The 20679-nt window shown below is 35.4% G+C and overlaps 1 protein-coding gene across 1 annotated transcript in view; it reads right to left on the bottom strand.

Moving 5' to 3' along the window:
* Mtx2 (metaxin 2) overlaps positions 1-20059 on the bottom strand; it is a 54926-nt gene extending 34867 nt beyond the window's left edge. Inside the window, exon 1 of the mRNA XM_046447521.2 lies at positions 19823-20059. Coding sequence (XP_046303477.1) covers positions 19823-19862 — 40 coding nt within the window. The 5' untranslated portion in view covers positions 19863-20059. The remainder of the gene's footprint in view (positions 1-19822) is intronic.
* Positions 20060-20679: the final 620 nt, after the last annotated feature.

The raw sequence follows: 20679 nt of genomic DNA, 5'->3' as shown, positions 1-20679 counted from the left end.
CACACACATGCACACACACACACACACACACACACACACACACATATATATACATACACTCAGGAATTAGCAATCATTTAATTTCTAAATGTATTTGGGCCCACAGGCGCAAACACTTTATTAATAGGGACATGAAATTTTTAAAAATGGTGAACCCTAGGTTAGAGTCATAGGATAAAGAAAACAGAACACTGGGGTGTTTTGTCATGTTAAAAGGGTCTTAACTATAAGGCTTAGGAGTGGTCCAACAATAATATCTCATGAAAACTATACATTTGATTCAAAACACCAGTTTTAGGGTTAGAAATGCATTACCAATTTATAGATAATTTCTTCCTGTACTTCAAAGGATTGTCTTGTACACTATAGGGTACACACACTCCACACTAATTTGGAGAATACTGGTCTAATTAAATAACGATTTATTCAGAGCATGGAACCAGACATTATATACTCAACAACAAGGAAAAACACTCCTCTCTCCTGATAAAACTTATCTTTGTTGACCAAGGGAAAAACTGGGGGAAAAGAATACACAAGAATTAGTGAGGAGAGGCTAGGGATCCCTGAGGACCTACCTCCCTAACAAAAAGATCTTTTTATCAACCAGAGTATAACAAATTTCACACACACACTTAATATTTTCTCAACTTTGTGATTTTGCTGAAATTATCCCCCCTGGAATACTCCTTTATAGCCACATAACCAAATCCTACACCTTTTTAAGACCAAGTTTAAATGCCACTTCCATCAAGAAGGTTTTTATAATGAATCTAATTTCTCCTTTATCTATACTAGTCCATAGCAGTTTGTACTTGTCTTATGCCATATATTTTCTACTCTATCATATCGTTGATTTCTTATCTCTTTTTCTAGGAGGTAAATTCCTAGAATGTGAAAATTTCTATACTCCTTAAGTTATTTATTAATATCTTTGCTTCTCAACTGCTCAAACTAAAGATGGAATTTAAATTATAATATATGCCAAAATGTGAAATCTGAATTAACATTTAATATTTTATCTAATCATCACTTAAGGCTAATATCTTTATTGCAAGAATTACAAATTAAAATTGCCTACCTTTCATAAATTAATTCATTTCGGATACAGAAAACTACCAATACTTTCTATGCCAAAACAGTAACTTACTCTAAGATACTCTCAGTGACCTATATTAATTCACTCTTTAAAATCTTTTATCCAAGTAAGTAAATTCTTAAATTTTTCAAAGAAACTTTCAATATTCTTAAAAGTATTTATGTTAAGGAGACAAAGTAAAATTAAAAAGAGGGGACACATACTCTTTGACTTTTGAAAGTCATAAGACAAAATAAATAACATAAATTATTGGAAATGCATACATGAAAAAGCAACACCCACAACCTAAAACACACATATTTCTCATTCCTTTTTTTTCCACATTAAAACATCTGCTTTATTTGAAAACAGTATCAGAAAAAAGATTATCTTCAAAAATATGGGCAGATTCCCCAACACTAGCAATTACAAAACTGGGACTATGACTTACAAATGTTGTTTTATTCCATGGTTTAAGTAATCTACAAGTAAGTACAAGTTGTTTTTATTACAAAAATAAGTTTAAATGTGTGCTAGTACAAATGCAAAGCAGTAAAAACTACATATTGATTTCAGGAAATACTGTCTCCTTCCTTTTAATTGTCTCTAGGCCTATTTTTTAAGCTTCAATAATAATACAATAAATATGTTACTACTATATAATTTTTAGTAAAATGACTGCTAGTTAATTTATATATGTATACCCCCAGCATGTCTGAAAGACTATATATTGCTTGCAATATACTCTTTTGTATCCAGTTGGAGGATAAGTCATTCTGATAGCAGATGATCAATCTATCCTATTCAATTCAGGGTATTTACAGTATGAAAGTGCTATGACCTAATATACAAGTCTAGATTCAAAGTCTATTTCTTGATGATCTAATCTAAGAGGATAAGAGAAGGGCCATGAAAAGAGGTGCCCTCTGTTGGTTTTTTTTTAAGTTCTGCATTTTTAATGTACAACATGACTCCTCTGGCATATGAATGTAGGTGAAGACATAATTTGTAGAATAATAGGCACTAATATTACACGCTGCTTCAGTTCTGTCATTTTTCCAATCCATCAAATTGATTAATGCTATAATAACTCTACACAAACCTATCATTTGTGCACTAATGAAGTCAAACTCAGTTTATCCTTAGGCAACTAGATTCTAGAAGCTCATAGATGTCATCTCTTTAGCCTAGCAACACTATTTAGACAGTGTTACATTAAAAGAATAAGAAACACGTGTAGCCTATCTCCAAATTTAGATTGCTTTCTGCCAAAGGTGTAAATGCAAATACTACTTTAATATAACAAAATGCTCAAAGAGCATTTGGCAGCTCTTAAACATGGACAAGTTACTGCAAGACACATAAGAAAAGGAAATAAATTTGCTAATTTGACATAGTTACTATACTGATGATCTCGGAGATATCAACATAGACAATAATTCTAAAACCCACCAAGTTTTAGGCAATTATAATATTAAGGCACCATTTAAAATAAATTTTCAAGATGTTTAGGCTTAAAGTATAATATAGGACCATCAAAACTGGAATTTTAGGAACTATGTATTAGGTTCGACAATTCCACCTGCAAACTACAGTAGAAATCAAAGATAACATTATGTTCCAGATAATAATAATCATGAAATGATTAAATAATAATGCTAAAACTACTGTTTCGAAGCTACTGAGAGGTTTAAAGATATTATACAGGATGCTTAAGAAAAAGTGACTTTTCCCACAAAAGGAGTTCTCCCATCACCTCAACAATCAGAGATCAGTTTGTGTCAGAAATTGGCTAATGTTGAAGACTGCAGAAGTGCAAGGTCACACTTGTCATTTCCATAAACCTACAAAACAGGCAGGCAGTCTTATGTAGCACAGTGGTAAGGCAACTTAATATACTATAAGTAAGTGCAGATTCAAAGACAAAAGACTACATTAGGTTAAAAGGGGGGGGGTTCCCTCAAGCAAGAAGGTGACATTCTAAGACAGTCTAGAGAAGCATAATTGAAAAGGATTCCTGCCTCTGAAAGAAGATTCTTCTGGAAGAAGATTTAGATTAGACCTATTCTTTTGGCTACAAGTTATTCTAAGTCCTTAAGAAAAAGAAATTTGTTGGCTGACATTAGAGGCCATTGTAAAGCCATTATTGCTGGTTATATATAAATACATATATATAAACACATATAGTATATAATACATAGTTCTCATTTCAGAAAGTAAATTTAGCCATTCAATATATTCACTGCATGCCATGTCCCACACACCATTCTAAGTGCCAAAGACACAATTTATAAAGAAAACCAACAACTGCCCTTAAGGAACTACAATTTAGAGACCTATCTCCACATGTTACATTTATAATGTCTCAACTTAAAAACTCTTAACAGATACTGTAGTCTGCCTCATTAGGACACTAAATATTATCAGCATACCTATACAAAGGCTTGATTCTGTTTGGAGTACACATTACATAAGAACAAAGAAAAATATATACAACAGAGCACAATCTCCAAAATATCAAATGAATGTCAATTTACTGGCAAGTAACTCAAATAATATTCCACAAATCACTCATCAATACCTCCAACCACCCATTCATTTAGAACAAATAATAAACAAAAGATTAGAATGACCCAAAGCAAGTCACATGAACAAATGATGCAGCAGAATTAATAACCAGGAGAGATGGGTCCTAACACCCTGCCCCTCTGGAAGCAGAAGACACAAAGAATACAGACTGAAAATGTAGGAAACTATCAGAGGGTAGAACTTCCCCCCTCACAATCCAAATTGGGGCCCAAATAAAACTAGATAAGAATGAGGATCCATCTCCTTATGATCAAACACTTCCTAGACTTCTACCTAGACAGGTGATAATGATGACGACAAAAGCATTTAGGATTCCTCAAGACTCATTACAGCTTATTTACAGAACATAAAAATAACTATGAGTCAATGATAAAAAGACAATATAATCCAATTTTTTTAGTTGGACAAAGAATATGAATAGACATTTCTCCAAAGAAGCTACCTGAATGCTAACAAGCACAGGAAAGATCTCCAACATCATTACTCATTAGGGAAATGAAAATCAAAACCACAATGACATACCACTTCACACCCATTAGAAAGACTAAAATCAACCACACAGACAATAACAAATGTTTAGAGGATGTGGAGAAATCTGAACTCTATATTGCTGGTTGGACCATAAAAAGTTCTCAAAATGAAAAACAGAATTATACAGCTCAGCAATTCCACTCTTGTGTGGAAACACATCCACACAAAGACATACATGAATGTTCATAGCACTCTTAACAACAATAGTCAAAAAGAAGAAGCAACCAAAATGTTAAGTCAACTGCTGAATGTATCAACAAAACATGACATCCATACAATGGAATACTATTTCACAAAGCAGCTACATGCTACAAAAATGAACAAACTACAAGCATGATACATGTTACAACATGAAAGAACTTCACAAACATTATGCCCATAAAAAAGCCAACAACAAAAAATATATATATTGTATGATTTCATTTATATGACATATCCAGAATAGGCAAATTTACAGAAACAGAAAGAAAATTACTAGTTGACCCAAGCTAGAAATGGAAATTGGGGGTGGTGGAGTTGGGTGATTATAAATGGCCAAGGGATTTCTTCTGGAGGTGTTGGAAATCTAAAATCAGATTGTGGAAACAGATAACAATGTAAATAAACTAAAAGAAAGCATTAAATAACACAATGAAGGTTAAATAAATTATACCTCGATAAAGTCAAGATAAACAGAACATTCTGCATTTATAATAGTGAAGTGCTGGAACACAGGAACTACAACAACTTCATAATGTAGACCCTATTATTATCTCTATTTTATAATGAGAAAACTGAGATACAAGTTATTCAACAGAAGTCAGTGGTAACAAATGACAGGACTTAAATTAAGTCCACCTCCAGGATCAGTGAACATACACCTAAACCCAACAAATAGATTCTTGGGTCATCATTATTACAATTAAAGCAATTAAAATCACCTTCCAACAGTAGTTTTCAGTCCTCACTGTATAAGAATCACCTGAGGAACTTAGTAAAGTTATATATTCCCACCAAATCCAAAACTCAAAGAGACTCTGATACTGTAGAGATCAGGACAGAGAATCATACTACAACAAGCACTCCTAGTAAATCTGATACAGATGGTCTTTGAACCACATACATTGGAGCGGGTATGAGGGTTATAGATAGCACTTGAAATAAGATTTAAGTTCTTTTCATTTCTTTCATTCATTTGGCTCAAAGAAAGTAATAGTGAGGATCTGTATAGATTAATTTTATTCAAAAGGTTTTTGACTCTTATTTGTGAATATGGCTTAAAGATGTGTTTTAAACATACTTTAGAAATAGGTTGCAATTTTGTAATCTTCAAGATTAAACTTTTAAGATTAATGAACTGTGGCCACAAACATTTTAGAACCAAAGTGGTTAAATGACAGTTTTTTAATATTAAATATAATAAATAAGCAAGATAAAAATAATTAAATAATTATGAGATTTGAACATGAGCCATCTAAACCTATTTAAGTGTAACTAGAAATCAATTTCAACATGATATTCAAGAATCAATTTAATAATACTGACAAACTTTGGAGGTTAACAGGATCAGGAAAACAAATTCATAGTATTAATAAGCCAATAACTCAGGCCAAAGCTAAATTTAAAATCTTCCATTCTTTTTTTTAAAAAAGTATGAATGTCATGTCCTTAAATGGTTATGTTTAGACTTTACTTCAGTATAAAAAGGATCTAGGTTGGTCAGTGCAGTGGTACACACCCATAATCCCAGAGACCTGGAACACTGAGGCAGAAAGATCACAGGTATAAGGTCAGCCTGATCAAATTATTGAAACCCTGTCTCAAAACAAAAAATAAAAAAGGCTGGGGAAAGCTTGGATTTTGGCTCAGTGGTAGAGTGCTTGACTAGCATGTGTGAGGCACTGGGTTCAATCCTCAGTACCACATAAAAATAAAATAAAGATATTGGGTCCCTATAAAACTAAAAAATAATTTTTTTAAAAAAGGCTGGGGATGTAGCTCATCAACTGATTATCTCAGTTAGTAGGTAAGAGCCTTGAAGCTAGGTCTTAAAATCGGAATTCTCTTTTTTTAAATGGAAACCTGTAATTCAAAAAAGAAGTAGTTCAGACACCATGTCTGAGCTCTCTCAGAAGTCGAAAATAGTATGAAATCAATAGCAGAACTATACAAACACAGCTGGTTAAGATTAAAACTACAACATCCAGTCAAAAAGAGATTAAAAGAAAACCAGCCCGACACAACTACAATACTCTTAACCTTCAAGGTGCAACAGTTCTATGGTTCTCTGAATTTAATCCTACAGAATAGAAAACAGATATCTCTCAAATTAAGAAGCAGTTCTTCCCACTACTCAAAACCAAATACAATAATTGTAATAACAGCCATTGTTAAGTACCTACTATCTCAGTGTTCCAAATACTTTACATACATACTTGTTATCTAACCTCAAGCTAGGTAACAAAAAACTATTCCTCTTCCCTTACCTCTCAGGCTAGTATGAAAGAAATGATCCCCTATAGAGAATCTGACTTGTTATTTATGATCTGACTTGTCATTTATTCCTTCATAAATACATAGATAGGAGTGGAAAATTCTCAAAGATTCCCCCTAAAAATTTTAAAGACATTTAACTGAACAAACAGGTATTAAATGTACAAAATGTACTGTGACTATAATGATACAGACAAAGATGAATGTCAAACTGTCATTATACTCTAGGAGCTAATTATGTTGAGTGGGTGAGAGGCAAGAAAAAGAGGTGGGAAGAAAAGATGACAACCATTTACAATACAAGTCAGTTAATACAGGTAGTACAGGGGAAATTTTAGGTCTTGGAGATAGATATACATGAGTTCTTCCAATTCTAAACTTATTATCTGAATGACCTTGGCAAAGTTGCTTAACCTCTTCTTACCTCAATCACCTCACTATGAAGGAAGGAAATATTTTCTAAGGTTATTGAAAGAATAAAATCAGATAAACTATGTAAGTGACCTATATAGTCTCTAGCTCACAGAAACTAACATAAACAATGGACCTATAGGGGCTTGAAGAAATAACTATGTCCACCTGAGGATGACAGGAATGCATTCCTACGAGGATATGAAATCTGAATTGGGTCCAAAAAATAATTGGAATAATCAGATAGGAGGTAATGGGTAGGGACAAGAGTTAAGATGTTTACCAAAATCCTAACACCCCTAATTCACTTTTAGGAATTAAATGCTCAGCAGAGGGTTCCTGAATTAGTTGTCTCTAGAGATTTCTACAAAACATACCACTTTATACTGAAATTATCTATTTCAATAGATATATCCTACACAAGAATCTAAGTTCATCAAAGGCAAGAATTGTGATATTTGTTTTTGTAGACCAAACACCTGGCCAACCACCTACCACAAATCAGGTATTCAATAAATATATTTTCTAGAAAATACAAGCAGCTTTTTGCTCTCTAAAGCCTAAAACAATCTTAACCTTCAAAAAAACTGCTCTAACTGAAAACAAAAACAGCGAAACAAATTAGGAAACAATAGTATCTCAACAACTAAATTCAACAGTATAAACTCAAGGATTCACTTTCTTCATCTTTGGAGTGTTTAAAAAATATACCTGCTTTAGCACCCCACACCCAACCTTTCCATATAATAATCCTTTGATGAGCTAGGGATGTTAACTCAATGGTAGAGCGTTTGCCTAGCATACAAGAGACCCTGGAATCAATCCTCAGCACAAGAACAACAAAAAAAAAAGAGGGAGGGGGAGGCTTTGGTGAGAACAAAGGTGAATGTATGTGCATGCATGTATGTTGGGGCAGGGGTACCACATAAGGCAGACATTTTTACTTTCATAGAGTTTCAAAGATAGTTGATTTTAATGGACAATACTACATACTCCATTCATTCCCACCTCCCATCCTCCCCCACCCCATTTTAGAACTTCTACTGAGCGGCGAATGGAACTAATCAGTTCCTACCTCTAATTAAGCAGGTTTAGCTAGACCCTCTATACCAGTAACATTACCTCCTTAGTTACTGTAGCAGCTTATATTTCTTAAAAATGGCCTATAAGCCTTAGAACCTTACCACTTCCACATCAAGAAATGAAATCTAATTCTCCCCTTGAATCTGAACAACCTTGTAACTACTGTCACCAACAATTTGATAGCAGTAACGCTACATGACATCCAAGACTAGGTCATAAAATGTGATGCAGCTTTTATCTTTCTAGCTTGGGCACTTGCCTCTAGAGAACTGAATCACCACATAAAAAGTCTGACTATTCTGAGGCCACCAAGATATGAGGAATCAAGACCAGGTAAAGAGAGAAGACTTGTATAGGCATTCTACAGCCTCAGCTGAAGTCCTACCCAGAATCAACTGTCAGACACGTATCCAGTCCTCACTGGATCATTTCTTTGGATCTTCCAGCTGAGGACCCAGACATCCTAAGGTAGAGATAAACTTCTTTCTGTGCCTCATCTGAATTACTGACCTATGGGATCCCTGAATATAATAAAATGGCTGTTCTGCACCCTTAAATTTGAAGTGGTTTGTTAAACTACAATGGTAACTTAACAATTAAGAGTTTTGATAGTTACTGTTAGTCACACACTTATCACAAAGATAAAATTAAATGCTGATTCATCTAAAGCCATAGAATTCCCTGTTCACCTAAATCAATTACCAAACTCTTGGCCACATTATGTTTATAAATTCCATTTTGATGATTTAGACATGATTTAGACATTTCTATTTTCCCTCCAGTTTCATTCTACTAATCCATTACCTTTAAACATTACTTTCCTGAAATCTTTTATCTATCTCCAACTTCTTCCCCAAATCACTATAATTCCTTGGCCTCTAGTCTTCAGAATTTGGTACAGAGCAACTATAATGCCTTACTTATAGCATTAAAATCTGGTCTGAATGGTAGTTGCCACATTACTCAGGGAGTAAGGAAAAAAAATAAAATCCAATAGAAAAATATGATTTAATGACTATCTTAATTCAAATCTTACCACATCTTTTCATAAAAGGCAGACCAATAAAGCCAATTACCTTTGATACAAAGATAATCCAAAACAGTAAATAAAATACAAATATTTGTCTTTAACATGTATTCCATGGCTTTTAAAACAGATCTCCCTTTTTAAATGTTTGTTAATACTAAAATAAAATAACTTTATATTTTCCTAACAGTCACCAAATTACAGTATGGGAAAATAAGTATAAAATACATGGCAAGAAGAAAATCTCTCTGGGGAGTATACAGGTTAATTTTAGTGGTCAATTTGACTGGATCAAGAATATTGAGAATTGGTAAAGCATTATTTATGGATGTGCCTATGAGGGTGTTTCCAGAGAAGACTGGTGTTTGAGTCTAAGCACTGAGTAAGGAGGATCTGCCTTCAATGTAGGCAGGCACCATCCAATCAGCTGGAGGGCCAGATAAAATAAAAAGGCAGGAGAAAGTCAGTTCATCTCCCCCCCCCCAACCCCCACCAACTCTAATACCCACACTGCCCCTCTTTCTCCTGGAGCTGGGTCCTGTTTCCTTCACCTTCAGACTGAAGTTGTGTTACAACATGGGCTACCGTGGTTCTGAGGCCTTGAGACTGAGCCACACTATCAGCACCCCAGGGTCTATACCTTGCAGACAGACTACTACAAGACACCTCAACCTCCAAAATCACATGAGCCAATAACCTGAATAACTCCTTCTGGGAAACCCTTGCTAATAAAGAAAGAAAATAGCCCAAGAACTCAGGAGGCTGAGATAGGAGATCACAAGTTCAAGTCCAGCCTCAGCAACTCAGCAAGGCCCTAACCTACTTAGCAAGACCCTGTATTGAAATTAAAAAGGCTGGGGATGTAGTTCAGTAGTAAAGCACTCCTGGGTTCAATCCCCAGTGCCAAAAGAGAGAGAGAAAATAGTTAAAGAATAATTCAAAACCTCAAGAAGAAAGACCAATTACCAGTTAATCTAATGTAACTAGTTCTCATCACTAGCCAAATTAGAATCTTAACTGATGAATAGTAATAATAACAATGATAACAATATATAATTGCAAGCACAGCAACTTTTATTTTTGTTGTTTCTTACTGACATAAAATTATTTTTCTAAATTCATAAAATAAACAAGTTAGAAACATTATTCATAATTCACAAGGCCAAAACATTTTCTGATAAAGACTAATGATCAAAAACAAAGGAGGTTAACAAAAGTTCTGATCATTAGTCAGCTGCCAATATTACTTTACAGAAACAAATACTTAGATAATGATGTCCTCTTCATGTTAAACAAATGATACAACTTATTATAAAGTTCTAATCAGTGCTCTAGGTTGACCAAGTAAAGAAATATAATACGTGAGGGGAAATTCCATTGTATCTAAGAATACTGTATCCACTCGGATAAACATAACCACCAAAAGTCTTATTTTTAAATCCAAAATTTCTTTGGCTTATACAATTTCTTAGGATAAAAATATATAATCAGCACAAAAACACTGCTAAGTGAACAAGTACAATGAAATGCATTTTATGGTTTCTATTTTGCTAGCACGGTCAGAGTTAATGGGAATTGTCATGATAAAATGATTGTTTTTATGAAAAGAACCTTCTTTATTACTAACCAATCAAATTTCATTTTTATTACTGATGTAAAAAAGTTCAAACCCATGATTCATTTAGAGCATACAAAAATAAGAAAAGTGTTCAAGAACAGAGTAGAGGATCATTTGCAAAGCAATAAAAAATAAAGTGCACATTTCTCTTACTGGTAAGGCAAATGCTTCTCTTCTACATATAAATGTCTATAGCTAAATTGCTGAATATTGTAACTTCTGTCTTTAAACAAAAATGACTGCCTAAATTTTCAAGATCTCATCATCTCTATTTGCAATCTTCAGTCTATCTAATAACTAACTGCTGATCAAGATATTTTTTAAATGTTTGAAAATGTTAAGTACTTTGACATTTTCTTTCAAATATGCGAGACTTGAAATAACATTAATAACTCAAAAGTCTACACAGAAGTAAAACTGACAAATTTTCCAGGGGATTGTCACCAAAATCTTTTAAGTTTAAATCTAAAACTCATGAACTTGGGATATAGCTCAGTGGTAGAACACTTGCCTAGTACGCATGAGACCCTGGGTTTGAGCCCCAGCATCAGAAGCGGGAGGAACTAAAAACACAAAAGAAAGTAACAAATATTTGCCCAAATTTCAAAAGACTAGTAAATTACAGTGTGATGAATTAACTGATATGTTTACAATACAGCAAAGCTAGCCAGGGACAATGGCACACGCCTCTAATTATAGTGACCAAGAAGCTGAGGCAAGAGAATGCCAAGTTCAAGACCAGCCTGGCAACTTAGTGAGAACCTATTTCAAAATAAAAACAAAAAGAGGACTTGGGATATAACTCACTGGTGGAACATACCTGGATTCAATCCCCAGTACTATATAATAATAATAATAATAATAATAATAAGCATCTAGATACATAACACTTGCAAGGTTCAGGTTAAATACTAATTCAGAAAAGATGATATAAGAATAAAAAAAAATAAGAATACTCTGCGTATTTCCTGCTATGCAAAATAGTAATGGAATCTCAGACACTGGAAAGTAACATCTTCAAAAGACCCCTTTACTACAATGTAAAAAAGCTTTTGGACAATAATGGAAAGTTTTATGTATTAAAAGTGTTTATTATGTATCACCTTATACAAGGTGATTAATATGCAAAATATGCCTCATACAAATGAGGAAACTGAGGACTAGAAAGGCCTACCCAACATCATTGAACAAGAAGTAAAGCTGAGCTTAGAACTGTTTCCTCCCAAAACTTTGTTACCTAACCTTTACACTCTAGTATCTAACTGAACTTCAATTTTCTTAACTATAATAACACCTTTCTAATAATATTAAATTGCTAATATTAGCAATCATGAAAATAAATCATTTGGCACTGTACCTTAAGAAAAAAAAAAGAAAGGTTACTCTTATTATTGGTAACCAGCTATGTCTAATTAGTTGCCTCTATTACAACCTATACCAAGATTCAATTTTATAATAAAGATAAATATGGCTGAAGCACATCAAATACAAAATCATGAAATAAATATCCTATAGAAATTTATTATCAGAGGATAAATTACTAAGATCAACTTTAGTAACTGCAATAACTGTAGATGTTTCATGTTATTGAAATGAATTGTTTCCTATTTACAAATAACTTCTAAAAGCTTTACAGAAATTTCGTCTATACACAGGAAGTTAGAGGCAAAACCAAGAAGAAAAACAATGATAGGAAAGCAGCTAAAAATATTCATGAACATTTATTAGGTATTTCCTATGTGCCAGACACAGTGCCTAGTATTTTAGATATTTCTTCACCTTATCTTCAAAAAAAAAACATATACTATTTACCATTTTACAAGAGAAAACTAGGCTTAAAAAGGCAAGTACTTTGCCCAAGGTCATAGAGCAAGGAGCTGCATAAGAACCCAGGTCTTTGATGGTGTAATAGCAGAGGCTCAGGAGGTGAAGGCAGGAGGATCTCGAGTTCAAAGTCAGCCTCAGCAAAAGCGAGGCACTAGGCAACTCAGTGAGACCCTGTCTCTAAATAAAATACAAAAAATAGTGCTGGGGATGTTGCTCAGTGATTGAGTGTCCCTGAGTTCAATCCCCGGTATGCCCCCCAAAATTAAAAAAAAATTTAAATTTAAAAATAAAGCTCCATCAACAACAAAAAAAAAAAAAAAAAAAAAAAACAGGCATGACTCTCACTGTATGATCCACGAAGGATACAAAAGGTAAAGGAAGTACTGGGCAAGGTGGCACACACCTGTAATCCCAGCAGCTCTGGAGGCTGAGGCAGGAGGATCACCAAGTTCAAGGCCAGCCTCAGCAATTTAGTGATGCCCTAAGCAATTTAGTGAGATTCTGTCTCAAAATAAAAATTTAAAAAGGCTGGAGATGTGGCTCAGTGGTTAAGCACCCCTGGGTTCAATCCCTGGGACCAAAAAAAAAAAAAAAAGGTAAAGGAAGTGATTGATATTACAGTAGATTTTTCAGTATCTCTCTCTCTTCTCTTGTGCATATCTGCTGGTCCTGTGAAATCCTAATACCTAGAGCCACTCCTGGCAAAGGGATGGACAAGTCAGGCTTGTCAATCACAATACTCCACCCTTTTGGCCAGTGACTACTCCAGAAATGATCATGAAATCCAAATGGGGTTACTCAGTCCTCCCCTAGGACATATTCATACCCAACTGACTATTAAAAAAAATTAAAGACAGAAACTCATTTACTGGAAAAGCTTGCCATTTAGAAAAACAAAGTAGGTGAAAGTCTAAATTATACAGGTTATTCATAAAAAATTTTTAAGACAATTCAATATCCATTTTTATCCTCCTTTTAAAATTCTAAATTCAGCCTACCATCATCAGGAGAGCCAAACTATTCAATCAAAATCAAAATTTACCATTCCTTTCCATACTGCATAGCTAGCTAAGAGAACAATTCAAATTCTTCTTCCCCTTTAAGAAATTTATCCCAAAAAACTACTGGATATTAGGTAGGAATTTAGGGATGTCAAGACAGTAGAAGCAATGTAGAAGAAAAATGCCTCCAGAGTATAGGACAAGGAGATAAGTCATCATGTCCCTGTTTATGATATAGTTCCATTACCATGGTTAACTCCTACCATAAATGGCTCATCACCATAGTAATTCTATATTCTAATTAGGCAAAACCAATGGAAACAAATAGGACATGGTCTTCATTCAGGTTTGTGGGAAGGGAATGAGGCACAGCTCAGCAACTAAGGCTCACTGAGACATGGGTTCCTTGAGTCACTCTCCCTTAGCTGGTTCCCTTCTACTTTATGGAGGATACTTTGATTTTCAATAAATCTACTCTGCCTGTTGCTTCTGTGTGTCTTGCTCAATTTGTTGTTCAGGATGCCAAGAACTTGGATCCCATGTGGAAACACACACATACTGCTATCATACAGTTGCAAAAATATGTATATGCAAGCACTGTTTACAACAGAGAAAAATCATATTCACAGGTAATGGCTTTGGCACACATCAAGTTGGCCATTTGCCAAAATTCCTTTTCTATTAAGTCCCTAGTTAAGGTACCCACAAGGGATATTTTACAGCAGGTGTCAGGAGGACAAACAAGAGGAGACAGCCATTTTGTACAACATAAACACTTTCTTCCACTTATTTTAACACAAATGTAGGTGCTGCTATAAAGGGATTTTGTGGATATAATTAAGGACCTTAATTAATTGACTTTAATCAAAAGGTAGATTATGCTAGGTGGCCTGATTATCAAATGAAAGCCTTTAAAATAGGGCTATCTTGACTGCCTGCGTTGTGTACTTTGAACTTACTTGGCCAGCATGACCCAATTTCTTTTATGTGTGTATGTGTGAGGGGGTGGGCGAAAGTAGAGGTGGAGAGCCTACTGCTTCTGCTTCTCAGGTTTAATTAATTAATACAACACCCTAAAAACCCACCTTAATATCACCTCATTAAGTAAATTATGGTTCCATCACTACAATTAAATACTATATAACCATTCAATATGATGAGGTATAATTCCATTCATAGCCATGAAAAAGAGATCCCAATATGTAATATGACAAATAGGTAAATAGGTTATAAAAAAAGTATTCACATTATACATAATCTATATCAGTATATTTTAAATTGAGGAATGATACAGCTTTGTTCACCCAAGTTTTAAAGACAATGGGATTTTAAAGTCTTAATCTACAGGTTAGGGCTATAGCTCAGTGGTAGGGTATTTGCCATTTGCCTAGTGTATGCTAGGCCCTGAATTCAATCCCCAGAACTGGAAAAAAAAGAGAAAAAAAAAAGTCGATCTGGGCAACATGACTCCAGGTAATTTTTACTTTATTCCTTATATTACTGATATGGGGGTGGGGGGTGGGGGGGGGACTACAAATCTTTCTTATATACAGGGGGAAAAAAATGTCACTTATTCAAATGGTGTCCAGAATCTTAAGAAATGTCTAAATAAAGTGAACATTTTGGACAAAGAACAACATGTGCTAAGGTTTAACACTACAAATAGTTTAGAAGGTTGGAATTCAGAGAAAGGAATGACAAGAGATGAAGCTAGAGAGAGAGACCTGGACTTAGTCATGGAGCATCTTATATGCCACTTAACTCTACTGACACTGGTAAATCAATGAAAGTATTAAAACAAGAGAAGTCAACCCAATATTTTAGGAAAATGGAAATAAAAAAAATAAGCAAACAAAAATACCCACGAGGCTTGCAATACAGAGACTCTTTAAGAAGAAGGCCAGGCCTAAAGCAATGAAATCAATGCAGATACTAATACAGAAATCCAAGTGAGAAATAACAAAAGCTTGAAATAAAGTAATAGCAATAAGTTAAAGATAGAGTAAGGAAGTCAGACTAATGAGTAGTAGACAGAGTAGTAGATCTCACAGTTCCATTTGAGGGCATGACCAGAAGACCCCCCACTTGGTCCTACCTCTTAAAAGTTTCCACCCCTTCTCAATACACACACTCTGAGGATCAACCAAGCCTTTAATACGTGGACCTTTGGGGGAACATATCAGATACAGGTTATGACAGCTTCCAAAATGATGTTGTTAAGAATAAGGCTCTCAAGGAAGACACTAAGAAAATATCACAGACAGATGGCGGATGCCTTTAAATGTTTCCAAAAGAAATATCAAAAGCATGTTATCTCATGTCCATCCAAAGAATAATAAAGTGAATGTTAGATACGCTAAATATTAGTGCTCTCAAAACAAAACCAATTCCTAATGACTCATTTAGTTACAATAAGACTATATATACACATAGTCTTTTATATATATATATATATATATATATATATATATACACACATAAAATATATATATATACACATATATATATGTGTGTGTGTGTATATATATATATATCCCTTCTTGAGATTGACTCCTTGAAGAAAACCATATGACTACCAGAAACAGAATACTGTAAATAGTTGTTGCATCTAAGTCATATTTATAAGTCACTGAGAAGTAAAACCCAAGATTTTTGATGAATGATTATTTTAGTTTGCCTTTCCTTTTTCACTTATTAAAAAATCTTTTTGATTTAAAAAATTAGAATCATTTAACTTACAAAAGTAAAATATGCTATTAAAGAAATTTAAATAATTCAGAAACAAAGTTTCTACACTCTCCATCAACACCCTATCTTTATTACCTTGAAATTCCTAGTGAAAATTAGTTGAATACTCTCCTGCAAGTTTTTCTGTTTATATAAACATAAACATGTCACCCAGTATGGTGGCATATGCCTGTAATCCCAGCAGCTCAGGAGGCTGAGATAGAAGAAACTTGAGTTCAAAGCCAGCCTCAGAAAAAGCAAGGCGCTAAGCAACTCAGTGAGACCCTGTCTCTAAATAAAATACAAAATAGAGTTGGGGATGTGGCTCAGTGGCCAAACGCCCCGAGTTCAATCCCTGGTACCCCAAAAAATAAAATAAAAATAAACATGTCTACGTACGCTTTATTAGACTTACAATGATATATACCACTGTATAACTTTTACTTAATATGATTCATACTTTGAAGTCAATATATTTAACAGGGTCTACCTCTTCATTTTTAGTATCTGACAAATACGATGTTTTGATCTACGTATACATTGCAGAAAGATTACATCAAATGAATTAATATAGCCATCACCTCATGAACTTTTTGTGTGCAATGAGAACATTAAAAAAATCTATTCTTTTAGCAATTTTGAAATACACATTAACTGTGGTCATCATGCAATACAATAGAGCTCTAAAACTTATCCTTCCAGTCTAAATATAGTCTTTGATCAACATCTCTTCTTTCTCTATCCCATACCCCACCCCTTCCCCACTTCTTTTCTACTGTTTCTACAAGAACAACATTTTTACATTTCAGATATAAGTGAGATCATACAGTAATTATCTTTCTGTGCTTATCTGATTTCACTTAACATAACATCCTACAGTTCCATCCATGTTATCACAAATGATGGAAGCACTTCCTTTATTAAGGCTGTATAGTATTCCATTGTATATATAAATCATGTATTTTGATACTGGGGATTGAACCCAGGGCCTCACACATTAATAGGCAAGCACAGTACCACTGAGCTACATTCCCAGTCTCAACAACTCACATTTTCTTTATCCAGTCATCTGATGATGGACACTCAGGTTGCTTCCATATCTTGCCTATTGCAATGGCTTTGCAATGATCATGAGAGTAAATATATCTCTTCATCATACCAATTTCAATTCCTCTGGATAGACAACTCAGAAGTGTGAATGCTAGATCAGTACCGTAATTTCATATATATTTAGGACATTTCTAGTTTTTGCTATTACCAAGAGTGCTACAAATAGTACTAGTATATATTTCTTTATGTACTGGTCCTCATTTTTCCATTATATAAATCCCTATAAGGGGGATTTCTGGGTAAGAGGATGACATTTTAATAAATACTGCTATATTAAGTTCCTAAACAGTAATAATTTAGACTCACCAATAATTTCAGGGTAACTGTTTTTTCCATGCTCTTGTCAATATTAGAAATTATCATACTCATTTCTGTTCATCCAACTAGGTGAGAATATTATCTATTAATGATGGTTAATCTATTCATTATCTACTTGCAATTCCCCTTTTGTGAAATGCCTGTTCAGGTCCCTTGCCTTAATTCTGTTGTTTTTTTTTTCCCTCCAATTAATTGCTTTTTTCTTAATTTGTATGATTATGTCTTAAACTTATGATGTCTTTCATTATGCAAAGCTCTTAAAACTTTTCCACAACCAACTCTGCCAAGTTTTTCTCTTATGGAATCTGGATTCTGTATCCTGCTTAGGTCTCTTCCATTGTCCTATATTTTCTAAATAATCTCCTGTATTTTCTCCTACTATTTTCTTCCAATTATTTTATTACAATTTGATTTGTGTTGCTATTTTACATTTAAATCTCTAATCCATCTGAAATTTATTCATGTGGTGCTATCACTTAGGAGCTGTTCCAACATCATTTATTGAACTCCATCTTTAAATGCTTCCTCCTAGAGTAATAAATCCCTATAAACAGCTTAAAATAGCGGGCAAAATTCCTAGCAATTCTTAAACTTCACTAATTGAGGCAGAATTTCAAACTTACTAAAAATTTATTCAAAAACATTAATTATTTTCTCTTTAAAATAAAATCACACAGATGGAATGATGTCACATGCCTGTAATCTCAGCTACTTGGGAGGCTGAGTCAGGAGGATTACAAGTTCAAGGTCAGCCTGAGCAACTGAGGGAAACCAGGTCTCCAAGTAAAAGGGAATGTAGCTCAGTGGTGGAGTGCCCCTGGATTTGATCCTTAATAGCAGGGGGTGGTCACATATTGGGTACATACACACAGTATATCAATATCAGCATACACTATGAAATGATTTAATGTAATAGCAATCCAAGTCACTGATCTAACTATATGAGCCAGATTTTTTATTTTTAAACCTAAGTCGCAAAAATAAAATAATTATGGCTTGAAATCTCAAGATTGATCATTGATTCATGCCATAGATATTTTAACAGGGGTTTGGGATACAATGGAGATCAAAGTAAGTCTGATCCCTGCTTTCATGAAATTCACCATGGCTACTTCTCTCTTCTTCTAGGGAAAAAAAAAATGTATTCATTTTAACTGGAAAAGGAAAAAAGAAATAGATATTCACACAAATGCAGTGAAAAACATTTTGGCAAAGTATAACGCATTCTTACTTTCCATTTCCAAAATATTACTTTTTTCTTCCAAATGTATTATTTATCCTGGTGACTGTCTCATTTATTATTCTTAAATGGAAAACACTGAAGTTTACTCCATCAACCTACACCTAGATACACATATGTCTAGTCTCCTTATTAGTCTCTCTCTTAATATTTAATTTCTTTCAACACAATAAATAAAAATCCTCCGTAAGAAAACAAATACTATAAACTTATTGCCAGCAGTCAAGTTCGGTCCAACAAATCAAAGGTATTGCTTTAAAGTACATGTAGATTTAAAGATATTTCAATGAACCTCAAGACTTAATAAACGGTAGTATTGTGTCGGTGGAAGAGGAAGCAAGAACCTGGGGGCACCTCAATGACAAGAGGTAACAAGGACAACTCACTGACAGTCACTTAAAATTTGTGGTCCCACGACCTAAGAGACCGCCCCCACTCTTAAACTGAAGCCCTGGGGCAACCAGGCCTGTGGCCACGCCCCCAACTCAACAGCAACCCCCGGCCTCCTCCGCACACCCCAGCCGCTGCCAAAGGACTGGGGAGCGGGACAAAGCACCGCCCTGGGAAAGCAGACGGGACTCCTGCCCCTGCGGAGTGACCTTGGCCCCAGTGCCCTCCTCAGTTTTCTCATCGGTAAAGTTAGACTAGTATTCGGTGCATGCCTCCATTCCCGGACCGAGGTTCAGCATCCAACTCCACAAGGCTGGAGCTTTTCCAGTCGGATATCCCACGTAACTCCCCGCACCTGCCCCGCGCCGCCCCCGCCTCGGTCCCGGGCCACGCGTGCTACCTGCGATCTGGGAGACGAAAGCTTCCGCCACTAGAGACATGTCGGCTGGGCAGCTCCGCGAGCGGGTGCCTGCTCCCCGCGTACGTCAGCGAACTCCGGTGCAACCTCGGCGGCTCCGGCAGCTCACGAGCCTAACCTGGCTGAGGCGCAGACTCGTTAAGCCCACCCAGCAACTGCAGCCGCGGCAGCCAGGCCCCCCAAGGTTACCGCCAGGCCGGGCCAGGAACTTCCGGTGCAGCTGACAGCGGCGCGCGAGCACTTCCGCCCGCCCCGCCCCCGTGCCCTTCTCGCCTGCGCGCGCGGGCCGGGCTGCCCCACATTGCAAGCCTCTGCCGGGTGGGTGCAAAGCGCGCCCAGCGTCAGACTCGCCTGCTAGCTAGGGTGTCAGACAGAGAACCCCGGAGGCTCATCAGTGTCCTTTCTTTAAGCAACGATTTTGTTAAGCAAGTAATAACATTTATAAGCACCCACTAGACAGCAGGCTCTTCAAAAAGTGTATATTTATATTTATTTCGTCCTCTCAACAACCCATCAAGATGATATTGTTATCGCCATGTTAAGGATAAGGAAACAAGCTTAGAGAGTTTAAACTGCCTGTTCAGGGACTGCCCAGAAACCAAATGAATTCCCTCTGTTCCACTAAACTGCTGAGTTGATTGGTCCATGGACAGAAATTATTGTTAATTATTTCTTTATTCAAATATGCTTGCCAGAAAGAAGGATGTTTAAGCAGCTCCTAATCTGAAAGTGTGGTGCACACCCAAGATGAGTCTCAGCTTGGAGAGTAAGGTGCTTTCACAGGCTTCTCACCTCTTAAAGAGTGAGGTGGGCAGGAAAAGGAGGGAACACTAAATCCC

This window comes from Marmota monax, unplaced genomic scaffold (assembly GCF_021218885.2).
Source record: "Marmota monax isolate L192 unplaced genomic scaffold, Marmota_monax_Labrador192_F-V1.1 WCK01_AAM20220418_F8-fsc00007, whole genome shotgun sequence".
NCBI lineage: Eukaryota > Metazoa > Chordata > Mammalia > Rodentia > Sciuridae > Marmota > Marmota monax.
This window is presented reverse-complemented; position numbering and strand designations above follow the sequence as displayed.